Source organism: Crocodylus siamensis, chromosome 4 (genome assembly GCF_052110815.1).
Source record: "Crocodylus siamensis isolate JL-2025a chromosome 4, ASM5211081v1, whole genome shotgun sequence".
Lineage (NCBI taxonomy): Eukaryota > Metazoa > Chordata > Crocodylia > Crocodylidae > Crocodylus > Crocodylus siamensis.
This window is the reverse complement of record NC_143398.1, coordinates 36,109,869-36,132,321: the sequence shown is the minus strand read 5'-3', so window position 1 is coordinate 36,132,321 and position 22,453 is coordinate 36,109,869. Positions and strand designations below refer to the sequence as shown.

Here is a 22,453-nt window from a genome sequence, read left to right as displayed (position 1 = left end):
GGGAATAATATCCACAGTTCAGATAAGGCCTTGACTTTTTTTTTTGGTTCAAAATTTACAAAGGTGGACTACAATCCAATTAAGACCAGAGGTCCTAATTTTAACACCTTTAAAATCAGCAACTGAGGCCAAGATAATCCTTTCTATCTTTACCCAGTACATTAAATCCCATTGGACTAAAAGGCATTGATTCTTCACTTCATTTTACCTGCAACTCCACTGAAAGTTTTTAGCTTGAATAGATTCCTGTGGCAACAAGTTCTACAGTCTAAATACAAAATTTTGAATGTGTTGCCTACACTTAATGTCCCTTTCTTCTGCAATAGGAAACAGAACAGTCTCATTTACTGTGGTGCAGTCCAATATTTTATATACTTTTATCATATCCCAATTTGGATCCCAAGATAAAACACTATCAAATCTATCTTCAGATGAGAGATGTTCATGTCTTTAATCATTTTCATCATCCTTCACTATGCCCCTTCTAGTTCTATAGTTGGTTTTTTTGAGATGGGATGACCACTACTGAATAACAGTGACACAGACGTCATTATACTGTCACAGATGCAGAGAATCAGGCCCTCTGACCTGTTTTATGAAGGACCATGCTCAAATTCATAGACAGTATTGACAGTAGGAACCACTAGAATTCAGCTATTTCACCTAGAATACATCTTTCTAAATAGATTTGGTCTCAATTAAAAGCCTTTGAGCAACAGAACATCCACTACATTGAGTAAGTTATTCCAGTGTTTAATTACCCTCATGGTTACACTTTATTTCTAGCCTGATTTTTTTTTTAAATTCTCCAAAGTATGGGTCAATCATGCCTTTTCCAGCTAGGTTCCAAAGGCATCTGGTAATACAAAACTTTGCCACAATGAAGTGATCAAGTCATGTCTTAGTCTTCTTCTCTTTACGGCATATCCTCCAAAGATAATTGGAGCTTTATTGTGGACCTTTTTCAATTTTAATTTTTTCCCCCCAACACAGAAATGCAGTTATGGTCTCAGTAACATAATGCAATACCTGCCTATTCTTATGTAATAATCCTTTAGATGTGTAATCAGGGACTACATTCACACTTCTACGTGCAATAAGAACCAATTGAACAAAGGGTCTAGTGTCATCTGACCATAACCCTGTTCATTATTTTTACATTAGTACATGTTTTCCTTCATTTCTTATATCTATTCATTCCTATGGCTTGATTTTACCATGACTTCTCATACCCAAAGTCACAGACTAACAACCCACTGCATTAGGCACAGCACAAGCAAAGAACAGAAAAACAATGGTTCCTGCTCCAGAGAGTTTAAGCGGATGTTTGACCTTGCATTTGGCGATGTAAAAACACCACACACAGAGCTGAGATAAACCCACCTTTTTAAATAATGCTGGTACATCAGAAATATAAACACTAGGGGTATGCGAAACAGGCCGTATATGATTCAGATTCGGATTCAGCCCAAATCAGGGAAAGAGATTCGATTCATAGATTCAGATCACTGTTCCTGATTTGATTCAGCCAAATCCAAATCTGAAGACTTGATGCTGATTTAGAAAATCAGTGATTTGGCCATAGACGTAGCTTTAAATGTTTTTTCTACATACCTCGAGGGTCCAGGCATGGCTCGTGAACACTCCAAAGCTGGGGTGGATGGAGTGTCTTACAGGAGCAGGGGGGAGGCCCCCTCCTGCTCAGCAGCAAAACCAGAAATGGACTGGAAGTAGTCCACTTCCAGATCCACTGCGAGCACACAGAGGGGCCTCTCCCACACCCCCTGCTCGGTAATCAACTGTGGGGGAACTCTGGGTGCCCCCCCAGATCAATGAGGCAACAGCCACTGAGCCAGGAGGCAGGGGTGCAAGGGCAGTACACTCCCCAGCAGACCCAGAAGTGTTTCTGGTCCACTTCTGCGTCTGCTGCCAAGCACGTCTGCTCCCATCCCGCACTCCTGTGGGACACTCCATCTGCCCCACCATCTCAGTATTCACAACCTGCTTGGTACCTTGAGGTATGTAGAAAAAACATTTAAAGCTGTGTTTATGTCCGAATTGTCGAATCTTTCCAAATCAATTCAGAGGGTTACGATTCAATCTGGAGACATTAAAGGGTCTCCGGATTCAATTTGGATTCGGAGATTAGGCCACTAAATCGGGCCAAATCTCTGCTGAATCAAATCAGTGACCGAAGCTTTGCACAGCCCTAAAAAACACATTCCCATCATTTTTATCATTCTACAGCAACAATCTCATATTTTGCTCCAGATCATTAATAATGACATTAAATACGGTCAAGAAAAGATTCCAAAAGGAGTCCACCAGAAATACCCACATAAAATAGTGTTTCCCATTTACAATCACATTCATCCTTCAAAATAAGTACAAATTAACAAAAATTGCTTTACAACTAAGAGTATTCCCTTGAAAGCCTGTTATTGACTTTATCTACTACTCCTTGCCTTATAAAATCTTTGAGGAAGCTAGCAAAGATTAGGAGGGATGAGTGTAATGTGTAGGGTTATTTGTCACTTTTGCCTATTTCTCCTGGCCCTTCACTGAACATAACTTCACAGAGCACAGAATATGCTGAGAAATTAACCCAATAATAAATACTACATTTTCAAAAGTGTACTTGCATTGCCACAACCCCACTGTGAATATGAAATAGATAATCAACTCATGTTATAGAAGCAGTAATACATGCTTCAGATAGCAAATGCTGGATCTTCTGTGATCTAAATCATGCAACATTGTTTGCAATCTGGTCATTTTATTCTGGAAACTTTCTCTGCTGATTCTACAGTTTTATCATTGCTCCTGAGTAATGATTCTTGGCTGTCTCCAAGGGGAGTTGGTTCCATAGAACTCAAATAATGATTAAATTCATGAAGCCCTTGTTACATGCAGCTAATTAGATTATTGACATTAACATTTCTCTGTGTGTTATGTGTATGACCTAACCTGGAAAAAAATAGTAAGCAGATGGAATTTAAAGGAAATTAAAAATTAAGTAAAGTTTCTAATGGTAAGAAGCAGGGCAGATAACACACGTGTACAGACAGGAATATGCCCACAGTGGTACTATACAGGGCTAACAAATTATTTACAAATCTGATTGCAATTAGTAGGGTGTTTAAAAAAATTAGTCAGAACTAAGTGCGATTTTAATTGCACAGCTAAAAATTATGCACAGAAAAACTCAAAATGATGCAGGTACTTTGTATGGTTGGTGGGTGGGGTATGTATGTGGGGGTTGGAATTTGTGAAGGTGTTGGGGCTGTGGAGGGAGGGGTTTGGAGCCCAAGGAAGGGGGGTCCCCACACGCCCTGGCAGGATGAAATGTACTATGGATCAGGAGTGAGAGGCAGCAGCAGGGCTGTGGCTTAGGAGTGACAGGCAGACACCCACACAGCACTCAGAAGGTAAGTCTGTGGAGGGGAAAGGTGGGGGGAGAGGGAAGGGGCATGAAGGCAGAGCAGATCAAGGTCCCCATAGTGAGGGAGGGAGTAGGGCAGGGGTAGGGCTGGGATGAATGGGGCCCCAAGGCCAGGGCAGATTATGGGACAGAGCTGCAAAAGGCTTGTCTAGGGGCACAGGGGGCACGGCACCCCACAGATGCATGCCCTCTTTTGGGAGGCATGGGGGGCACATGCCCCCCGATCTGTGCATGGGGCAGAGGCTGGCTGCCTGCTGCAGGCTGAGGCTCTGAGCCCTGCTGCCTTTGCCTCAGGAGCCGTGGTAGGCCATGTTGTACCTCCCACGGACGGGCAGGCAGGGGACACGCAGCATGGCAGGCACATGGCTCCTGGGGCAAGGGCAGCAGGGCACAGAGCCCCATCCTGCCTCTGCCCCATGCACAAGTAAGGAGTCACATGCCCCCCATGCCTCCCCCAGGGTGCATGTAGTGGTGGGAAGATGTGCTTTCCCCATGCCCCTGGATGAGCCTCCCATGAAATCTGACCAATGATCTGCCCCAGCCCTGAGGTCCCATTTACCCCAGCCCTGCCCCTGCCTCACTTACTCCCTCATTGTGGAGGCCTTGATCTGCCCCCACCATGCCCCTTCCCTCTCCTCCCACCCCTCCCCCTCCACACACTTACCGGTGTAGCGCTGCTCTACACACAGCATGCAGGCTGTGGCTGCTCATGTGTGTCTGTCTGTGCATCTGTGCATGCCCCCCCACCCCACCCCCATCCTACTGCAGCTTCCTGAAGCCCATGCGTAGGCTGCCCTGAGGTCCTCTGTGCTGCCACTGCAATACTGCTGGACAGCCCAGAGACAGCAGAATGGAGACCAGGTGCAGGTTCCAAAACCACATGCACAATCAAAAAAATTAATGCAAGAGCCAATTAATGTGTTAATCACGCACATTAACTGTGATTAATTGACAGCCTTAGTGCTATATAATAACAAAATTAGCATAGAATTTTGAAGCAGGTATATTTCACCTAGTTAAAAGGTATACTATGAAAATACCCTTTGTCAAATTAAAATATAATTTAAAGAAGTTAAGACTCACATCGTGGGAGAGGGGTCATCTTCAACAGTAGCTGCTTTCATTCTGATATTCTGGATGAGCAATGTGAAGAGTAGTAGCAACCTCCAATTCTCAGAGACCAGAACGTGAGCAACCTGGAACAATGGTTAAAGCAGGATTGAAAACCAAGTGCCTGAATGTGACCCTAAGTCTGAAAAGCAAACTGAGATTCTCTACATCAAAGAACTGAGCAGAAGATAGATAAGGCCAAGCAAGCAGAAAGACTGGAGCAGAACTGGGAAAGCTGGGCCAAGAAGGGAAGTAGAGGCAAAGCTTAGCTTCAGTAGGGCAGCCAAAGCCTAAACAAGACGCATTAAAACAGAGACTCGCCAGTAGTCTGTTCAGTCTCTTTTTGGCTGAATCCAAGAAACCTGGCTGCAGAGAGGCAGGGATTTTTACCAGCATGGAAGAGCAGAGTTATGCTGAAGGTGCTGTTATGTAGGTATGCTGCCTTCATCAGACTTGATCGTCACAGCAAGGTTGTCCTACAGTTGAGAAAAGTCACTGTGGTCTTAGGTCCATCACAAATTAATAGTGTCAGCCTCTGCTCAATCAAGAATAAAAATCATAAAATTGGTGGGGGGGACAACAGGTTAAGCTCCTATGCAATTCCCTTCTCAAAAAGGAAGTAATAAAATTACTGAAGAGCATCTACCTCTGCCATAGCTCATAGTTAGCAACAGCTGTGGTCAAGAACAATATTAATGTGGCCTCTGACCTTCGTCCACTGCCAAGATAACTAGTGTAGCATCTTCACTATATCTGGCAAGCCAGAAGAATTTGAAACTGTCCCACCAGAACTTTCTAAATTAACTTCTCCAAATCAGACATGGTTAAGTGTCAGATAATGGCTTCTGGACCAATTCATGTGACAAAAGCCATCATGTGCATGTCAATTACTCTTCCCTCTTTTACAGAAATTTAGAGAGAAAGCATGGTGAAACAATCCTGATTTCTTCTACCTGCCTACCTTCCACTCAGTATATTTTGGTGACTGTATTAAACTTGTCAACTGTCTCTGACACAGTCAGCTATGAAGTATTACTTAACTGATAGCTGTCACAGAGGTAGAAGGTGGTACCCTCAAATAAGGCCCTGGTGTCCTTTTCTGAAAGGTCTTAAAAGGAAATGTTGAGCAGTTGCTCATTTACTACAAAGCATCTGCCAGTAAAGTTCTCATCCGTTCATTTCACTCTTTTGCAAAGTACGTATGTTGTCACAGACTTTCTTGTTTATAATGTGACATCTAGATTGTGCATTCATGATACTTAGCTCTTTCTAATAGCACATATGTGGTGCTGTTAGGGTTTCATTTTTTGTGTGACTGAGGTAAGTGCCTGCATAAATCGAAATAAGAGGGAATCCATGGTGATTAGAAGGAAGAAACAGAAGGTATTATCAGAGGTATAGCTGCTGCATCAGTCCACTATGTGATTATAGTGAAAGAGTTAAAAGTACTTTGAGCTTCTGTCTGTTGCTAGCATCCAGAGGTCAGCTGCTATAGCATTTATGTTCTAGAGGCACAGCTACACAATACGCTTGCTGCATAATAGCCTAATAACACTGCACAGTAGCATGTCACAGCCAAAACCATGCTAATAGCCTATTGTACAGCGTTGTTAGGCTAGTGTGTAGTGAGCATCACTGAATAACTGGGCACCAGTGCTACTACACAGTAACTTTAGGTACTGTGCATTTATTGAGTACTTTATTAAAGAAGTACTAAACTAAATGTGCAGTAGGGCTGTGAGAAACAGCACCATTCCATTTCGCCTTGAGGTTGAAGATTTCAACAGAACAGTGTTTCGTATCGAACTTCATTTGGATTCAAAACAGCAGCTCCGTTTTGCTTTGTCAAAACAGTGAGCCTGTTTTGACATTTCACTAGATCCACTGGGGACAGGAAGGCAGCCCAGCTGGGCTGACTTCCATCCCCAGCACTATGGTCGAAACATTTCAACTTTCAAAACATTTTGACTAGCCTCGTTTTGTTTTGAGGCTGTTTCAAAGCCCTTTATTTCATTTCGATTTTGCTATTCAACCTCAAAATGAGTTGAAACAGTGTTGAAGTGGAACAGCCAGTGAAATTTCACACAAACTTAATGTGCAGTACGGTGCATTAATGAATGTATGGACGTGCCCTAGATGCATTTTCTTTTGAGCCCAAATTAGTCTTTTGGTTTTCTGCCAGTGGTTAGACCCAGTATTGGGAACCCAAATCTAGAGCTAGGAGTCAGGATAGGGTCACAGGCTAAATCCAGATCCCAAAGTCTCAGTCAGTAACAAATCAGTCAGCCATCCAGAAACAAGTAGACACAAATCAAGATCAAGACAGCAAACCGAAGTCAAAAGCCAGAGATCAAGCTAGATTCAGGAACCATGGATCAAGCCAAAGTTAGAAGCTAAAAGTCAGACATGGTCCAAGGGTCAGAAACAGAGTCAGAGTAAGGTGTAAACCAAGGACCAGATGCTAGATATGGCTACCATAAGCATAGGAACAAGAATGAAAACAAGGGACTGAGATCAGAGAAGTCTACAAACTTACCAGGAGACTTACAGTACAGACACAGCTGCCTACCTAGCTAGTGTTAAAGCTGTATTACTGGTGCAGTCAGCTTCCTGCCCACACAGCAGGCAATGACTGGCCACCACAGGGATGATTCATCTCTCAGCTGTTTCATCACATTTCCCCCTTTAAACAAATATCTTATCTGTATTAATCACTCATAATAATGACACAAGCTCAAGCAAAGAGTTCACAGAGGTTCCACTGAGTATTTCCATTTTTTCCTGTTATATACCATATTTTCTCACATACACCCTGTGTCTTTTTTGTGAAAAATCCAGCTGCTGGAAATTGGAGTGTGTATTATATGTGAGGGAATACAGCAGTTTCTGCTGCTAAATGAGCAGAAGTGAAAGTAGAGAGATCCACAGGAAGCAAAAGGCTTGGCTCCCTAGCTGCTGCTACTGAAAAAGATCTTTTTTTCTTCATTCTGACTTTCAGATATAAGATGCATATTTTATTCTGCAAGAAAATACAGATTCATCCTCTCTACAAGTGTACATTGCTGTACAGTTTGCCCTTTTTAAAGACACCAAGTGGGAAAGTATGGCTGTAGGAGCCACAAGTATTAGAGCACAGCAAAAGATGGGGACAAGTGAAGTGCTAGAAGACTTACAACTGTAAACACGCAAGCTACAAGCAAGAATAATGCATGATAATACTGAAAGCAGTATGTCCCCTAGTGCCTAAAGAATAAGTATAACTTGCACAGATCTGCAATCATTCATTGGCTTGGTCCAAACTTCTTTGGAGCATTTGGGGCTGGGTTTGAAAGACAACTAACACCTGTAGCTCTCATCAAATTCATTTGGAACCTACTTAACTATCAGACCATCCTCCCTGCCACCTGTATAGTCAGGGTATATGGGAAGCTTCATATTGGCTGTTTTGCACAGTACGTCACTACGTCAACCATCATAACAAGATACGAATACTGTAACAACACTATTACAATTTTCTTAAAAATACCTAATGACTGGATTCCTCTAATCATTAAAACACAACTTAATGTCTATTACTGTTACTAGGCAGCAGGCAGAACCTCCCATGGTATTCCCACATTTCTGTATATGACAACTGACACTTGTTAAGGACACTTGTGCAGAAAACATTATTTGTACATCAAAGAACAGATTGTTATCATATCTTGAGTGGTTTCCCATGGACAGCTGAAAAACAGCCATCAGATAAACAAAAAGTTTATAAAATAGTTTTACTGTTGTTTTAGTTTAGAACTAAACTTTCTAAGCCAGATTAGGGAGCAGCACAACCCTAATAAAAGCTTGTGTGCCAAGTCAGGGTTAATTTCAGCTCTGAAATCTAACTCTGCAAACCAGGGGTTTTAGCAGCCATGCTACATACTAAGAGACATTTATATTAAAATTAAATGGATAAGGAACAAATATCCTCATTATTTTTTCCAGTTAGAGCCTTGTTTTCTTCCACTTTAAGAAGCTTCATTGTTGTTGTTGATTTATTTCTTTTTATAATATTACACTGTTGTGAAATTCCAAAAAATCACCTCTATGCCAGGCTTCTAGAGTATTGATTGGATTCTCTTCTTGCCTGTCATTTTCTTATAGAGATAGAAATGCAATGAAAGTTGGCTACTGCTCCTTTGAATCAGAATATACAGCTGACCACAGCTGGAATAGATGTATATAATTAAACTAAATGGTTTCCCCATAACCCTGAGTATAAATATTTCTGTCTCAAAGTCAAGAAAATGTTGTCAGTATTTTCCCACAGACTGTTAATAACACATGCAGTAGACTTTGTTAATTCAAATGAACTTGCAAATTGTTTCCCCAATTAAAAATAAATACATCTTTGTATTGTCAAACAAGCAGTTCATGCATGATTTTTCACTTTCAGCTTTGTGGATAAAATGTGAGTTAACAACTAACTATAGAAGTAGAGCCCTAAATGTCCAATATTTATTTATACATGTCTTCAAGCAAGTCCCATTTTCTTAAATATATATGTCACAACTATGGAAACTTCATCTTCAAAAACTTTTTTCTTCCCCAAATATTGACAGCAAAGACAAATACAAGTAATCCCCTAAAAACAGCTGTGTAACCTGCATTCTAAATTCCTGAAATCCTCCTGGTTTATTTGGTAATACAACCTTATATAACTATATTTATTATGCACATACTACTATCTAAGGAAATTTATTAGAGATTCTGCACAAGTCACTACAGTTGACAGAAAATTTTGCCTTTTGGAATTTGGCTAAGTTTCCATCAAATCAGAAGCTCCTTGGACCCTTTACGGCTCAGTAAAATTGAGTGTCCCCCTCACTCATCATACCAGACTTGAAACTGACGACTTTCCTGAACAGTAGCACGGAACTCCTGTTGTCCCCAGGATGGCACAGACCCTGCAGCTCTGTGACTTTCTAAGTCTGAAACTAGTTTATATGGTCCCTAGATCTATTACCAGCACTCTTTACCCACCAAACGGAATAATAGATTGTCTCTAGGCCACCAATGCTCGGTCAGGGTACCGTGGCACCCTGAAGTGCCACAAAAACCTTTTAAGGATGCCACAGGGTGCCACATAATATTAGCAGCTATACATGATTCACAAGATAAACCAGCGATCTCAAGTAGGAAACTGTGTCAAAACCATTCTGACCTATTGAGGTTTTTCCAAGCTCTCTGCAAGAGAAGAACTGCTCAAGATAAAACCTTAAACAAAATATTTTCAATCCTTCCCACCAACCCTCTCAAACCTTCTGGCTTTCAAACAACCCCCTAAGTGGTGCATCATCACATGCCATTAATGTACCGGAATAAACCCCAGAACTTATTGCTCCTAGGAACCTTCCAGGTACACCATTTATATGTGCACCCAGACTGCAGTACGTTGAGCTGGGTCAGAGCAGTCTCAGCTGGCAGAGAGCCCAGGGGTGAGCCTGCTAGCTTGGGGCTGCTTCAGCTGTGTTCAGTGTGCTGTGAAAGGGCTGGCTGGGACACGTGGGTGCTTCAGTGTGGAGCTAGCCAGCAGGCAGCACCCGCACTAAAGCTCCCTGGTGCCCTGGCTGGACAGGTCAGCTGCACACGAGGAACTCCACAGCAGGGTAATTCTTGTATTTACAAGTATTATCTTGCTGCAGAGTTTATTATTTTCCTGTGTCCTAATAGCAGCACATCTGTAGATGCTGAGATGTTTCCTGAAGAGCTGGTCTGCCAGCACCGCAGTAAACATCTTGTGTAGATGGGCTCAGTGATCAACGGACTTCAAATGGGACTCTGTCTTGCAATAACAACAGATATAACATGTTTCAACACATCACCAGAGTATAACCCTTCTAGCAAGGGGGTGCAGGTGTGTGCTACTATACTGATCAATACCTGTCCCCACCAGAAAGCCCCATAAAAATCCAGAGCTCCTACATGTTTATCCCACTATGTGGTATGTCTCACCCAGTGTACCAAGTGCCCTCATGGAAACTACAGTGGTGAAACTAGACTAAAACTATGCACCAGAATGAATTACATGGTTTCATGGCTCATTACAATCTACCTCTCATTACTGCTCATCTCTCTGTTCTACAGGTGTTAAGGATCTCCTCCCCCTTTTCACCTCTTGATCTTTCACTAACTCATTTATCCTTTCTTCTGCCATGTTCCTGTCTGTCAGCTACTCCTGGGAATGTCTCTTCTCCAATTCCACAGCCCTGCAGACTGTTTTTAGCCCTAGCTGAGCTTGCCCTTTCCTCAGACCTGATGAAAGCTTCTGTCTGCCCCAACCTTCCCATTAACCCCACAAATGATATCACCCAAAAGAATCCCTGCCTCTATTCTTTTTTCCATCCTCAGAAAACTAAGTGCCAGCCTTTTCTGGGGAGGTGCCCTGAGTGTGTGAGCCTAGAAAGGTGGTAATTCCCTGCTCTAGACCAGTGGTTCTCAGTCTTTTTTTTGTACTAGGACCTATTTGTAAACATTGATGACCATCTTGACCCAGTGCCCCTCGCTCCTGACCTGCTGCCCCCGCCCGCCCGCCCGCCCGCCCTCCAGGGTGCGAGGCAGGGGGTGGATGTGGGGCACGGGGGGGAGGAAGGACATGGGGCTGCCCCAAGTAGCCCCTAGCAGGCTGCGACTCTGCCAGCCTGCAAGGGAAAAGCCAGGGTTTCCTACGTTTGTTTCCTTTAAGGGAAAATCTATTCTTTAAGTTTGCTCCCGACCCTTTTATGTATTCTCGCGACGCACTTCTGGGTCCCGACCCACAGACTGAGAAATGCTGCAGCGTACGCAGCGCTGCTGAAGACCTGGGCAGACTCGCTCGCGGCACTAGGAAAGCCTGGCTGGGATTGGTCTTCAGCATCCCATTGAAACAGGGTGAAGATCCTCCCTGGAGCGCGAGGGGCTGCCTTAAAAAAAAAAAAAAGAAAAAAGCCACGCTGGAATGAGCTGATTGTCTCGCAAAGGCGGCGAGCCCTGGCGGGTCCCAGCCGCCCGAGGGGGCCGCGCGGGCTTCCCTCGTGCGGCACGGGAGCATTGCTGTCGCCTCGGCGCCCTCTGTCGATCGCAGGGGGAAGCGGCCTGGCGGCCTCGGCCCCGAGCTCCCCGGAGCGCCCGGCAGAGCAGGGGGGAGGGGGCACGCGGCCGTTTGTGTGCGGACAGGGGGAGCCGGCGCACGAAAGCCGGGCTGGGGGTGCGGGCCCGCACTCTCCTCGCACAAGGGCGCCTCCACCTTGGCTTTATTTGAAGCAGCTAACGAGCGGGGCCAGCACCCACCGCGGGGGAGGCAGGGATGGAGGGCGGCTGCAACAACAGAGCAGCAAAGAGGACCCCCCAACCCCGATGCGTCCTGGCAGGGATCTCGTGGCGGCTTCTGCCGCCCCCCAGCCTGAGGGGCGAGCGATGACCTTTCCCCGAGCCGCCGGGAGGGGGGAGCAGAAAGACGCGCCGAAGAATTCCCGCCCTGCTTGCCCAGCCTCATTATGCAAATAAGCCCCGGGCGGATTGGCTAGAGCCGAGGTCTCTCCCAAAAGTGAGCTCTCATTGGCCATCTTGGGAAGCGATGCAAATGAAAGAATCTCCCCCTCCCCACCCCCGCCTTGAGCGAGCGTGTTCTACGCACTCAGACAGGCTGTATCGCTGCGCGTCTAGTACTACAAGTAAGTAGTCCCCAGCTCGCGCCTCCCCCTCCCCGCTGCACGGGGCTGCGGCTCTGCAGTGCCGGCGCCAGCTCGAGCACGAGGCTTCCCGGCGCGGCGCGGCGAGGGGCGGGGGAGACCCCCGCAGCGGGGAGCGGTGTTCCCCACTCCCCCGCCGCGGAGGGATCTGCGTGTCTGCCCGCACCAAAACATTGCGAGCTAAGAGGCAGGTCCCGGCGTGACCGAGCTCAGACGCAGCGGGCGGAGCGCGGGCTGCGGAGCTGGGAGCGCAGCGCGGGGGGTGGGGGGGGGGGCTACAGCTTCACTGCGGCGCCGGATCGGATCCCGCCCGCGCGGGGGCCCCGCGTTGTCCCTGCGGCTGCTATCGGGCAGCGCCGGGCGGCTTGCGAACAGCCGCCGCTCGGCCTCGGCTCGCGACTCGGCTCGCCCGCGGGAGAAGCCGCCCGCCCGCCGCCTCACTGCTGCCGCCGCCACCACCACCACTACCATGCTGCTGTCCAAGTTCGGCTCGCTCGCGCACATCTGCAGCCCCGCCAGCATGGACCACCTGCCGGTCAAGATCCTGCAGCCAGGTACTGCCGCACCCCCCGGCGCCGCGCGCCCGGCCGGGCACCCTGCTCCCTGCCCCGGCCGGGCCGCGCTCACCCGCCGCCCCTCGCTTCCCCCCGCAGTGAAAGCGGAGAAGGAGCCTTTCGAGAAGCTCTACCAGGTGGGCTCCGTGCTGGGCAGCGGCGGCTTCGGCACCGTCTACGCGGGCAGCAGGATCGCCGACGGCTTGCCGGTAAGCCGGGCCGGGCCGGGCTGGGCTGGGGCTGCCCCTTCCCCTGCCCTGCTCGCCCTCCCCTCGGCTCACGGCGCCGCTTCCCCCGCAGGTGGCCGTCAAGCACGTGGTGAAGGAGCGGGTGACCGAGTGGGGCAGCATTGTGAGTACCGGGGGTGCGCTGGGGGCGGGTGGGCGGAGGGCCCCGCGGGGCCGCCGACGGCCGGCGCTGACGGCGGCCCGTGCCCGCAGGGCGGCGTGATGGTGCCCCTGGAGATCGTGCTGCTCAAGAAGGTGGGCTCCGGCTTCCGCGGCGTTATCAAGCTGCTGGACTGGTACGAGCGGCCCGACGGGTTCCTGCTCGTCATGGAGCGGCCCGAGCCCGTCAAGGACCTCTTCGACTTCATCACGGAGAAGGGCGCCCTGGACGAGGACACGGCGCGCGGCTTCTTCCGCCAGGTGCTCGAGGCGGTGCGGCACTGCTACGGCTGCGGCGTGGTGCACCGCGACATCAAGGACGAGAACCTGCTGGTGGACCTGCGCAGCGGCGAGCTCAAGCTCATCGACTTCGGCTCCGGCGCCGTCCTCAAGGACACGGTCTACACCGACTTCGACGGTACGTGGCGGCCCCAGCCCCGTCCCCTCCCGCCCGGAAAGTCCCGCATTGCAGATCGCCGCGGGCCCCTGCAGTGATCGGGGCGGGGGGGGCAGCGCCGGGACCGCGGCTTGCCGAGGGGGGGAAGGGGCAGGGAGAGGACTAGGCTAAGCGCCCCCCTCCCCCCCGCGCTGCACCGCCAAACATCTGTTTGTTGTGAAACCCGAGCCCGGCGCCCACGTGACGCCGCATCACCGCCGCTCCCTTGTGTTTGGTATCCAAGGAGCCCCGGCCCCGGCCCCGGCCTCGGCCTCTTCCTCCCCGCGGCCCCGGGCCGGGACCCCCCGCCGCCGCATCCTCCCCTCCCCTTCCCCGCCGCCGCCGCAGCCGCTCCTCTCCGCAGCTGGCAGCCCCGAGCTGCGCCTCCGCCCTCTCCTCCCCTCCCAGCCGCCCCCTTTGTCCTTTTGTGTCTATTTTTGGTGTGATGCTGCAGACGCCACGTGGTCAGCGGGAGGGAGCCTTGCCTTAGTAAACAGTCAGCTGATGGAAAGCAGCCTTCCTTGCAACAAAATAGCGCAGCCTAATGGGACCAAAGCCGTTGGTTGGCAGTGTGATGCTGCACACCTCTCTGTGCTTATGCCACTGGCACCTTTATTTGGCCTGAGGCTTTTTTTTTTTTTCTTTTAAGGATTGCCTTACCAGTTAGCTAGGCTGTAGCCCTTACTGCCATAGGAGGGGGAGAGAGAATCCATCACGGGGCTAATACTAAAGGATTTCTTTTTGTTTTTTGTTTTGTTTTGTTTTTTTATTTTACCATGTAGGAACCCGAGTGTACAGCCCTCCAGAATGGATCAGGTACCACAGATACCATGGGAGGTCAGCAACCGTATGGTCCCTGGGAGTGCTTCTGTATGACATGGTCTGTGGAGACATCCCTTTCGAACAAGACGAAGAGATCTTGAGAGGCCGGTTATACTTCAGGAGGAGAATTTCACCTGGTGAGTTCAAAAGCAAACCCTTGAACTTCTCACCTTGGGCTATTTTTTTTCTAGTTAAGAAGGATTTTCTTTTGCTTTGTGGTCTGACTCTTAGCATCTCCTCTTTTGTTTCAGAATGTCAACAGCTGATCAAATGGTGCCTTTCACTGAGGCCTTCAGACAGACCAACACTTGAGCAAATTTTTGACCATCCTTGGATGCACAAATCTGAAGTAGTGAAGTCTGAAGACTGTGACATAAGGCTACGGACCCTTGACACTGATGTATCTAGCACAAGTTCAAGCAATGAGAGTCTGTGAAACGCTAAGGACCTTGCAATGGGAGGGGAGCTACAAGCAGAAAGACCACAGTGCTGCTGCCAATACGTAGGAGGGGCTATAAAATGCATTCATTATTCTGTAGTTGAATCTTTGTCTGAGGGACTTGATTTTATTTTCCCCTTTTGCTGGTTTCTGCTTTGGAATGAAAGATTTCCTTTGGAAACGCTGATGTTTGGGAGTTGCAGGCCAGTACTTAGTCAAAGGCTGACCTTACTAAGAAAGCAGTGACCTCTTGAATACATGGTAAACTTTTTTGCTCTCATAGAGCCTGGACTAGATTTTATTTGCTTTTGAGTGCCTTTTTGAAAGCTGCTTCAGTGGGACTTTCTTTTTTGAGCTGTGTATGTCCAAAGAAGATCCAGTTCATTATAGGACTTTGCTCCCTTTAGACTTAGTGCTGGAGGAAGCAGCTCCTATGATGCATTGGAACATGTTTCGGTGATTGAATGAAGTAGTCCCATCCATTGGTGATGGAATACTTGAACACAGACATTTCACTCCTCTGCCCTGTCCCATTTCCCCCACCCAACCACCTCTGCTGCTCAGAATATTTCCTATAGCCTGCACAGAAATACAAACAGGTATATCAGCTTTTTATCAGGAACATTTATTCATGTTTCCTTTTATCATCTCTACCACTGGGCATGAGAAGCCCCTTTTCTCAACTCCCCTAGCCTTTTGTCACCCTGCGAGTCTTAAAGTATGTATGGGCATGTTAAATGCACAATCAATGCAATATTCAAGGACTTTACTTATTTTTTCCATACCTGTATAATGTGTTTATGTAAATTTGGTTTTCCCATGTATTATACAGTTATTTATTGTTTGAAGTTTTAGAAGACCTCCCACAGCTTCAGCTGTGGCTATTTATTTGGTTAATTTATTTGGTTAGAGTTATTCAACACTGTGCTTCTTCCCCCTGCCCCCTCCCCCCCCCCTTTCCATGGGAATTCTAGTAGTTTGCCCATGGCACTTTTTTCTGCATTCCTATCAACTTTTGTTTAAAAAAAAAAAAACACAAAAAAGACAAAAAAAAAAATTTTCTGACCTTACCAGTTTTTGTTGGAAGATGGAAAATTGTTGTACAAAGTCTAATTTAAGGGAAATTGAGTGACTTTTTTAAAGTTAGTCAGTATGCCTTTGTCTGGTATTATTATACCAGAAATGTAAAGTAATGCTGTTTGGAAGGGTTTTAAATTATTGACATTGTACAGTCTCCGTGCATTGGCTCTTGAAGGTAGAATGGCAGAGTCATAAACCTTAATTTATTTTAATAGCTGTGTTTCTGTGATCTAGTTGCATTTATGCAGCTTGAATTTGGATTTTTTTTTCTTCCGTTTAACAGTGTGAAATGTATGGAGATCATATTTTTTATACAGGTATTTCAATTAAACTTTTTTTGTACATAAAATTACTGTGTTTATGTATTCACTTTCACCCACTATAGTACTTCATACCAGATGAGAAACAACACAGTTCTATTACAGACATACAAAGGGGGCTTCTACAGCTGAACCATAATAGTGGGGTCTACATTACTGGCTTCCCTTACACCTGAAGTGTTGATATTTGCTTAAACAGTCCCTCCCCTTTTTAGTGTTTTGACATTAAATGTAACAGGATCATATCATAGGTAGTGTTAAATGGTTTGTACAGCAATGAACTGGCCACTAATTATGGCTTTAACTACCTTAGTTTAATATCCTAAACTATAAGCATTTTCCTGCTTATTTATGGGACACTAATTAATAATTGGGGTAAACATACCTTCTACTATATCCTGTGTTATCTCTTGTCTATTAATATAGAATTTAGGCAGCCAGCTATTTTAGTATTCTTTAAAATAGCAAGAAGGGCTGGTATAGTCATTCAGATACCACACTTCTGGCTCGAAGTCACTGGGCAATGTTGCATTTTTTTTTCTCCCTGCTCTGCATGTGCAATCAAGCGTGATGGCCCATAGTGACCCACAATAAGAAGAGATGCAAGCAAATATCAAATTCAGCTTCCTAGGTGCATGCATATAACTGATAAGAAATGTCCCACTGCCTTGCAAAGTTTAACTACAACAGAAGAAACTACCATTATAGAAGTCAGTTTGAAGGCTGGGTGTTGAAATGTCACTACCACTACCTCAAGAAGACCTGCAATAATGGTCAGAAATAGAGGTAAAATCATTTTTGCCAGCATTAGTTTCCCTGCGTGGGAGTCTTTCTGCTAGTTCAAACACTGCTGTTTTGGTTCCTTGTGTGTAATATCACACTCAGTGACATGTCAAACCCTTGATGCTTGGAATCAAAATGTTGAATAGTAGGGGACAAAGCAGACCAGAAAAAGATAAATGTATTTTCTTAGTATAGCTTTGTGATAATTAGAATGGGGGAGTTTTAGGCACCTCTTTTCCATCACTGAAAGAGGATATTAAAATTATTTCAGCTGATCTAGGTACAAAGAAGATAAAGGCAGGTGCGTCTCTTACCATCTTTTTGTTGCATGATTTATCCTGTGTTCTGTCTTTAAACTTGGATGCCTCTATCAGTGAAAATCCAGATGGTGTATGTTTAGTCACTAGGCAACTGAATTTGCTCTCTACATACGCAAAATACATTTAGATGGCATTCACACCAAAAAAGCCCAATCCTAAAAGTGCACCTGTAAAATTATTGGAAGTTGTCAACTGAATATTTTAACTGGGGAGTGCCCACACTGTCCCCCTGCATCTATTTTGCAGGCCACTCCGTTACAGAGGAAAAAGGGGCCTGTTTTGCAACTTACCTTTTGCAATGAAGGCCAAGTACATTACAAAAAGAAAGGTCAAAAGGACAATACTGGTAGTGCTGACACCTCACTGAGATTAATTCAACATAAAGGTATATTCTCAATATCATACATGAGGCTTTATATGGGCAACTCATCTCACTCAAAAGCAAGCTGCATGGCTAAAACACTGCATAGTAAGTAGAAAGTAATTATATGCACCCAAAAAACGGTTGTAAAATGACTTGCTAGTACAATTCCACTAGCTTGGGTTGTTGCTATTGTATGCTGAGCATGCATGATAGTGCCACTCCCTTAAAGTATGCTAAAAAAAATCTTTAAATCTCATTGCTCAAGGATGCTGATTTATACTTGCCTCTGTCTACCAGCTGGTATCTTGACATTACAAAATATGGAGCATGCCATTTAATAAATTCAAGGAGACTTAACCTGTGAAAACAAAACCCTTTTAAATCTGGTTTCCTTGCAAACAATTTATGCAAAAAATTCATTTAACATCTATTCAAAATACTGATGTTATTTTGTAGCAGTATCTTTTCTACAATAAAATCAATAATACATATCTCCATAACACAACATCTTACATTCTACATGCATAATCACATTATAGCATTTTTTTCCCATTTACTTAACCTAAATTATATGTATTGAAGTGAGCAAATAGGAGCTCTTTAAAAAACTGACAGACAGACATGAGAAAGGTGGTCTGGGTGTGTTTTTTCAAAATTCTCAACGGTTTTTACTTTAGCACATAGTGGTTTAGTGACCTCTGTTGGTGAAACTTAAGCATATCTTCTGAAAAAAAGGAATGATTTCGGACTCCTAAAGACAGATTTAAAAAAAAAAAGATAAAAAAACTGATAAGGTTGGGGACAGAAAGCAGGGAGCAGGGCTGGACTGTCAAATATGCCATAAGGTTTAAAAGGTTCCCACCTATAACAAATTCACAGTAGAATGATTAAGAGATTAAGCATCAACAAAAACAGCTTTTCACCTCTAGACCCTCTTAAGGGAATGCAGGGTACAAGTTGTTTGTGAAACTTTAGTTGTTCTAATTCAATTTGGGGGGAAAAGACGTATTTGGGAAGCTAATGATCTGATTAAATGGACTGGAAAATGGTGTTGATGTGGAACATTAATGAAGAAAAAAATGGTAAATGCTGCTCATTGTATTGCAGATTGGTGCTGGAATAACATAACCCTCCCTCCAGCCATTCATCCAGATACTTAGATGACCCTCATCACCCTAATATCTGAGGGTATCTTTCAAAATCTGGATTAGACCTGGCTCCAAAAAAGTCTTCAGTGCATGAGAGATTTTTGTCCTCTGTACAAGGATCATCAAATAACCATCAAAATTTTACATGGGTATTGCTACAGAACATATCAGAACATGATGGCTTTTTCCCCCACCAACAAGGCAACAAAGCTATTGGTCACCAATTGCCAATAGGGCAACCGGAGATTTTGTAGCTTAGTTTTCGAAGAGCTGACATCATCACCTCTGTACAAATAGATACAATTTGTTCCAGTAAGCAGATAGGTAGCTCACAGTGGTTCTAAACTGCTTGCTGGTTAGCTATATGGTTACCCATTCTTTGAAAATACACTTTAAATCCTAAGAGTCTAGACATGGACACCTCTTAATACCAGTTTAAACTTCCTGGAATGTTTCAAAAGAATACCGGAAAAAAGAATAACTATTTTGAGCCGCTTCTATATGAATTAGCTCAATGTTATGTGAGGACCAAAGCAATCCCTGTCTTGTGTCTGGTGAGTCTTCCGGGCATTCCAAACTGCACCATTCCCTATCCCCCGACCAACACATGCAATGCAAGAAGGTGCTCTGCAACGCAGCCAGGACTCTATGGTCCAAACCCCTACTTGTAGCTTCACCCCAGTTACCAGGGTGGGCAGGTCATGCTACAGGAGCGGAAGCAGGGACGGTTTTTATGTCTCCAAATCAGATAAGAAGCTTGACCTTCCTCCCCCCGCACATCGTCTCTTCCCCGCTCCCATTTCCTCCTATCTCCTGCCTGCTGCTGCTGTCCCTGGCTGATTTAGGGACAATGGCATGGCAGCTTCAGAGATACTCCTGCTCTGCTTCAGCCAGGAACAGGTGGTTTCCTCCTCTGCCTGGTCTCCCCATGGTGTTCCCTGCTAACCCAAGAGCAAGCACAGGGAAGGAAAAAACTGTTCACTGCTCTCACCATTGTGCTTAGCTGGAGCAGGGCAGAAGCAGCTCTGAAGCTCCTCACCTTCTGCCCCCATTAGCTGGTTACAGCATCAGGCAGGGGGCAGGGAAATGGGAGGGGCAGTGGGGTCCTGCTGAGGATGAAGGGAGAGTGTGGAGAGTTGGCAACTGCTGCTTCCTCCACGGCTTGGTCTGAAACTGGGTTTGCAATGGTACAACTACACTTCCTCTGGATCTCCTGCTATGTGGTGCAGGCTATGTAACCTGGGAAGGGGGGGAGCTGCATGCTCCAGGGGGGGTCCCCCTGCTCCCCTCCAAGATCTCTGTGGTTTTTCAACATCATCAATTTCACTTACTTGATAGCCTGTGCTCTAGCATGCCAGGCTCATTTGGGGTGAAGGGGAGGAGTGGAGGAGTTGCCAGGGATTGGGGTTGGGACTTGCCTCCCTCAATCTCCTCATGGCATTTTGACAGAAGTATAATCCCTTAGCAGGGTAGATGCAGATACTTCTGTCCAGGGACAGTTGTGAACCAGTTCACAATAAGTGACATTCTTGGAAAATTCAAGCGTTATAGCTGTCTGCTCCCTAACACAGATGGAAATCCCCACTCCACTTCTACAAGGAGTTCTGATTCAAGCGGTTCAGACTAGGCTTATAAAAGAGAAATGGAACCTAAATTAGTTGTTTCTGCTCTAACAGTAGCAGAAGCAGCAATTAGCAAGATGGTAAAAATGCCCCAGTTCTGTCTACATTACAGATTCACTGCAACACTGCAGTGACAGTAGATCCCAGCAATGATGTAACTAGGGCAGGATTTGCAGGGAAACTGCCTTGGGTGCCAGCTTTGAGCCGGAGGCTGAAAAGAGAAAGAGGCTGCTGCTAGCAGCTGTGCCATCACAATTCCTCGACAAGCAGGAGTTGCCCCTGACCTGTGGTGTGGGTGCCCAGCTGTGTCCTTATGCTACTGGATCCCAATTTTCATAATGTAGAAGAGATTTGCGATTGCTCCTGCAGATCACTAGGTGTGTGCATGTCTTGAACCTACACAGAACTATGGCTGCTTTCTCTTTGTAACAGACTCCAAATCGGTTTCAGTTTACACTTGGTTTCAAACTAATGAAGCATCAAAAACATGGTCCATTATTCTACATGTGGCCTATAGATTTTACTGTGGTTGAGAATAAGTGGCACAGAGGTGAGGTACAGTAATACAACCATAATAACTTCTCTGAGCCAGAGCTACCAGCCCCTCCAATTAAAAGAATGCAAAATGTTTGCCATATTAGGGTCCATTATTATTTATCTGTTATGATTGTGGTTTGACCCTTGCAGTCCCTGCCAAACCTGTGATCCTATTATTTATTTACTTGTATTGCACTCAGGCATGGTGGCACTTAGACTTCTAAAGAAATGCAGATATCTGGAAATGACTTACAACAACTATTAAATACTTTATAGCTTATATATTTTGGAACTCACTTTTGCTTGAAGTACATAGTAAAGAACATGATCAGAATTTGTCTAGAGATGTATAAATGTCTATATAATAATATAAATCCAATATAGGTGTCAGATAAGCTGTGGTGAAGCCCTAATTAGTAGGGACTTAGTAAGAATGCTATCTATTATAGCTAGTACTCTGCTAATTGGCTACATAAATCGCTATTTAAAAAGCTGCTTATATCAGAGCAATAAGAGAATTAGTTGGACACCTACTTTAACTTGCACTTTTAAGGTGAGTCAGTGTTAAACATTCAAACTGTGATTGCAAAGCAAATCATATGACTGCAAACCAAGTCATAAGCAAAACAGCCTACTATGGACCCATACACTTGTTGGTCTACTGTTAATAGGGACCTTCCTAAATCAGGGAAAGACCCAGGGTTTTTTGTAGCCCGCTTGCAGCATGCAGACCACTTTTGCTGTATTTTGCAGCAGCCCTGCTCCTTGCTCCTGATTGGGCAAGAGGCTCCAGAACCCCACCCCTTGCCACTGATTGGTGGAGAGGCCCCAGGCAGGAGAGGAGGGATGAGGGGACAGCCGCCATCTTGGCTGCTCCCCTTCATACTGCTCTGCCAGCTGATGCCTTTCCCCCTGGCAGACTGCAACGCCAGGCAGCAGCAGCAGCAGCTGTGAGGACCATTGGCTCCCACTGGGGAGCCAGCATATTATTTTAAGTAATTTTTTTTTTTGGGCAATTATGCAGGAAATCATGACAAACACCATTTTTTTGTGGCAATCAAGGAAACTGCCATTTTTTGCACTTTCCAGGAAAATTGTGAAAGCACAATTTAAGTATGCCTCTAACTGTAAATGAGTCACAGCATCAAGCAATTTCAATTTAGAGTCAAAAATAATGATGAATTACAGGAAATGCTGCTGAAAATTGAAAGAGATTCTGTTCCTTTTCTATGTAAAATCCTAAGGAAATTTCCCTCGCTGTGCAAAAAATTGGGTGTTAAGAGATGCTCAGAAAAAATTGTGACCAGAAATTTTGTCAAAGGCAAACTATTTTATGGAAATACACTGATTTCAGTGATGTTTTGGACCAGTGGAGACCAACCTT

General features: G+C 45.5%; 1 protein-coding gene across 2 annotated transcripts; it reads left to right on the top strand.

Annotated features, from left to right (window-relative positions):
- The first annotated feature begins 12,575 nt into the window (after positions 1–12,575).
- Positions 12,576–16,318, top strand: PIM3 (Pim-3 proto-oncogene, serine/threonine kinase). 2 transcript variants are annotated; one of them, XM_090042125.1, is made up of 6 exons: positions 12,576–12,812; positions 12,912–13,021; positions 13,113–13,163; positions 13,253–13,616; positions 14,417–14,593; positions 14,708–16,318. In XM_090042125.1, exons 1-6 carry the CDS (start codon positions 12,728–12,730, stop codon positions 14,890–14,892), a joined length of 972 nt encoding a protein of 323 aa, XP_089898251.1. In that variant the 5' UTR covers positions 12,576–12,727; the 3' UTR covers positions 14,893–16,318. The 2 variants fall into 2 exon arrangements, with proteins under 2 accessions (XP_089898251.1, XP_089898250.1); XM_090042124.1 differs by having other exon boundaries at positions 12,576–13,021.
- The last annotated feature ends 6,135 nt before the right edge of the window (positions 16,319–22,453 follow it).

Bases quoted from the DNA above. Each gene is read 5' to 3' on its own strand.
- PIM3 (XM_090042124.1), top strand. From the start codon at position 12,728: ATGCTGCTGTCCAAGTTCGGCTCGCTCGCGCACATCTGCAGCCCCGCC. The intron at 13,022-13,112 runs GTAAGCCGGGCC...CTTCCCCCGCAG, and splicing joins GGATCGCCGACGGCTTGCCG to GTGGCCGTCAAGCACGTGGT. The intron at 13,617-14,416 runs GTACGTGGCGGC...TTTACCATGTAG, and splicing joins GGTCTACACCGACTTCGACG to GAACCCGAGTGTACAGCCCT.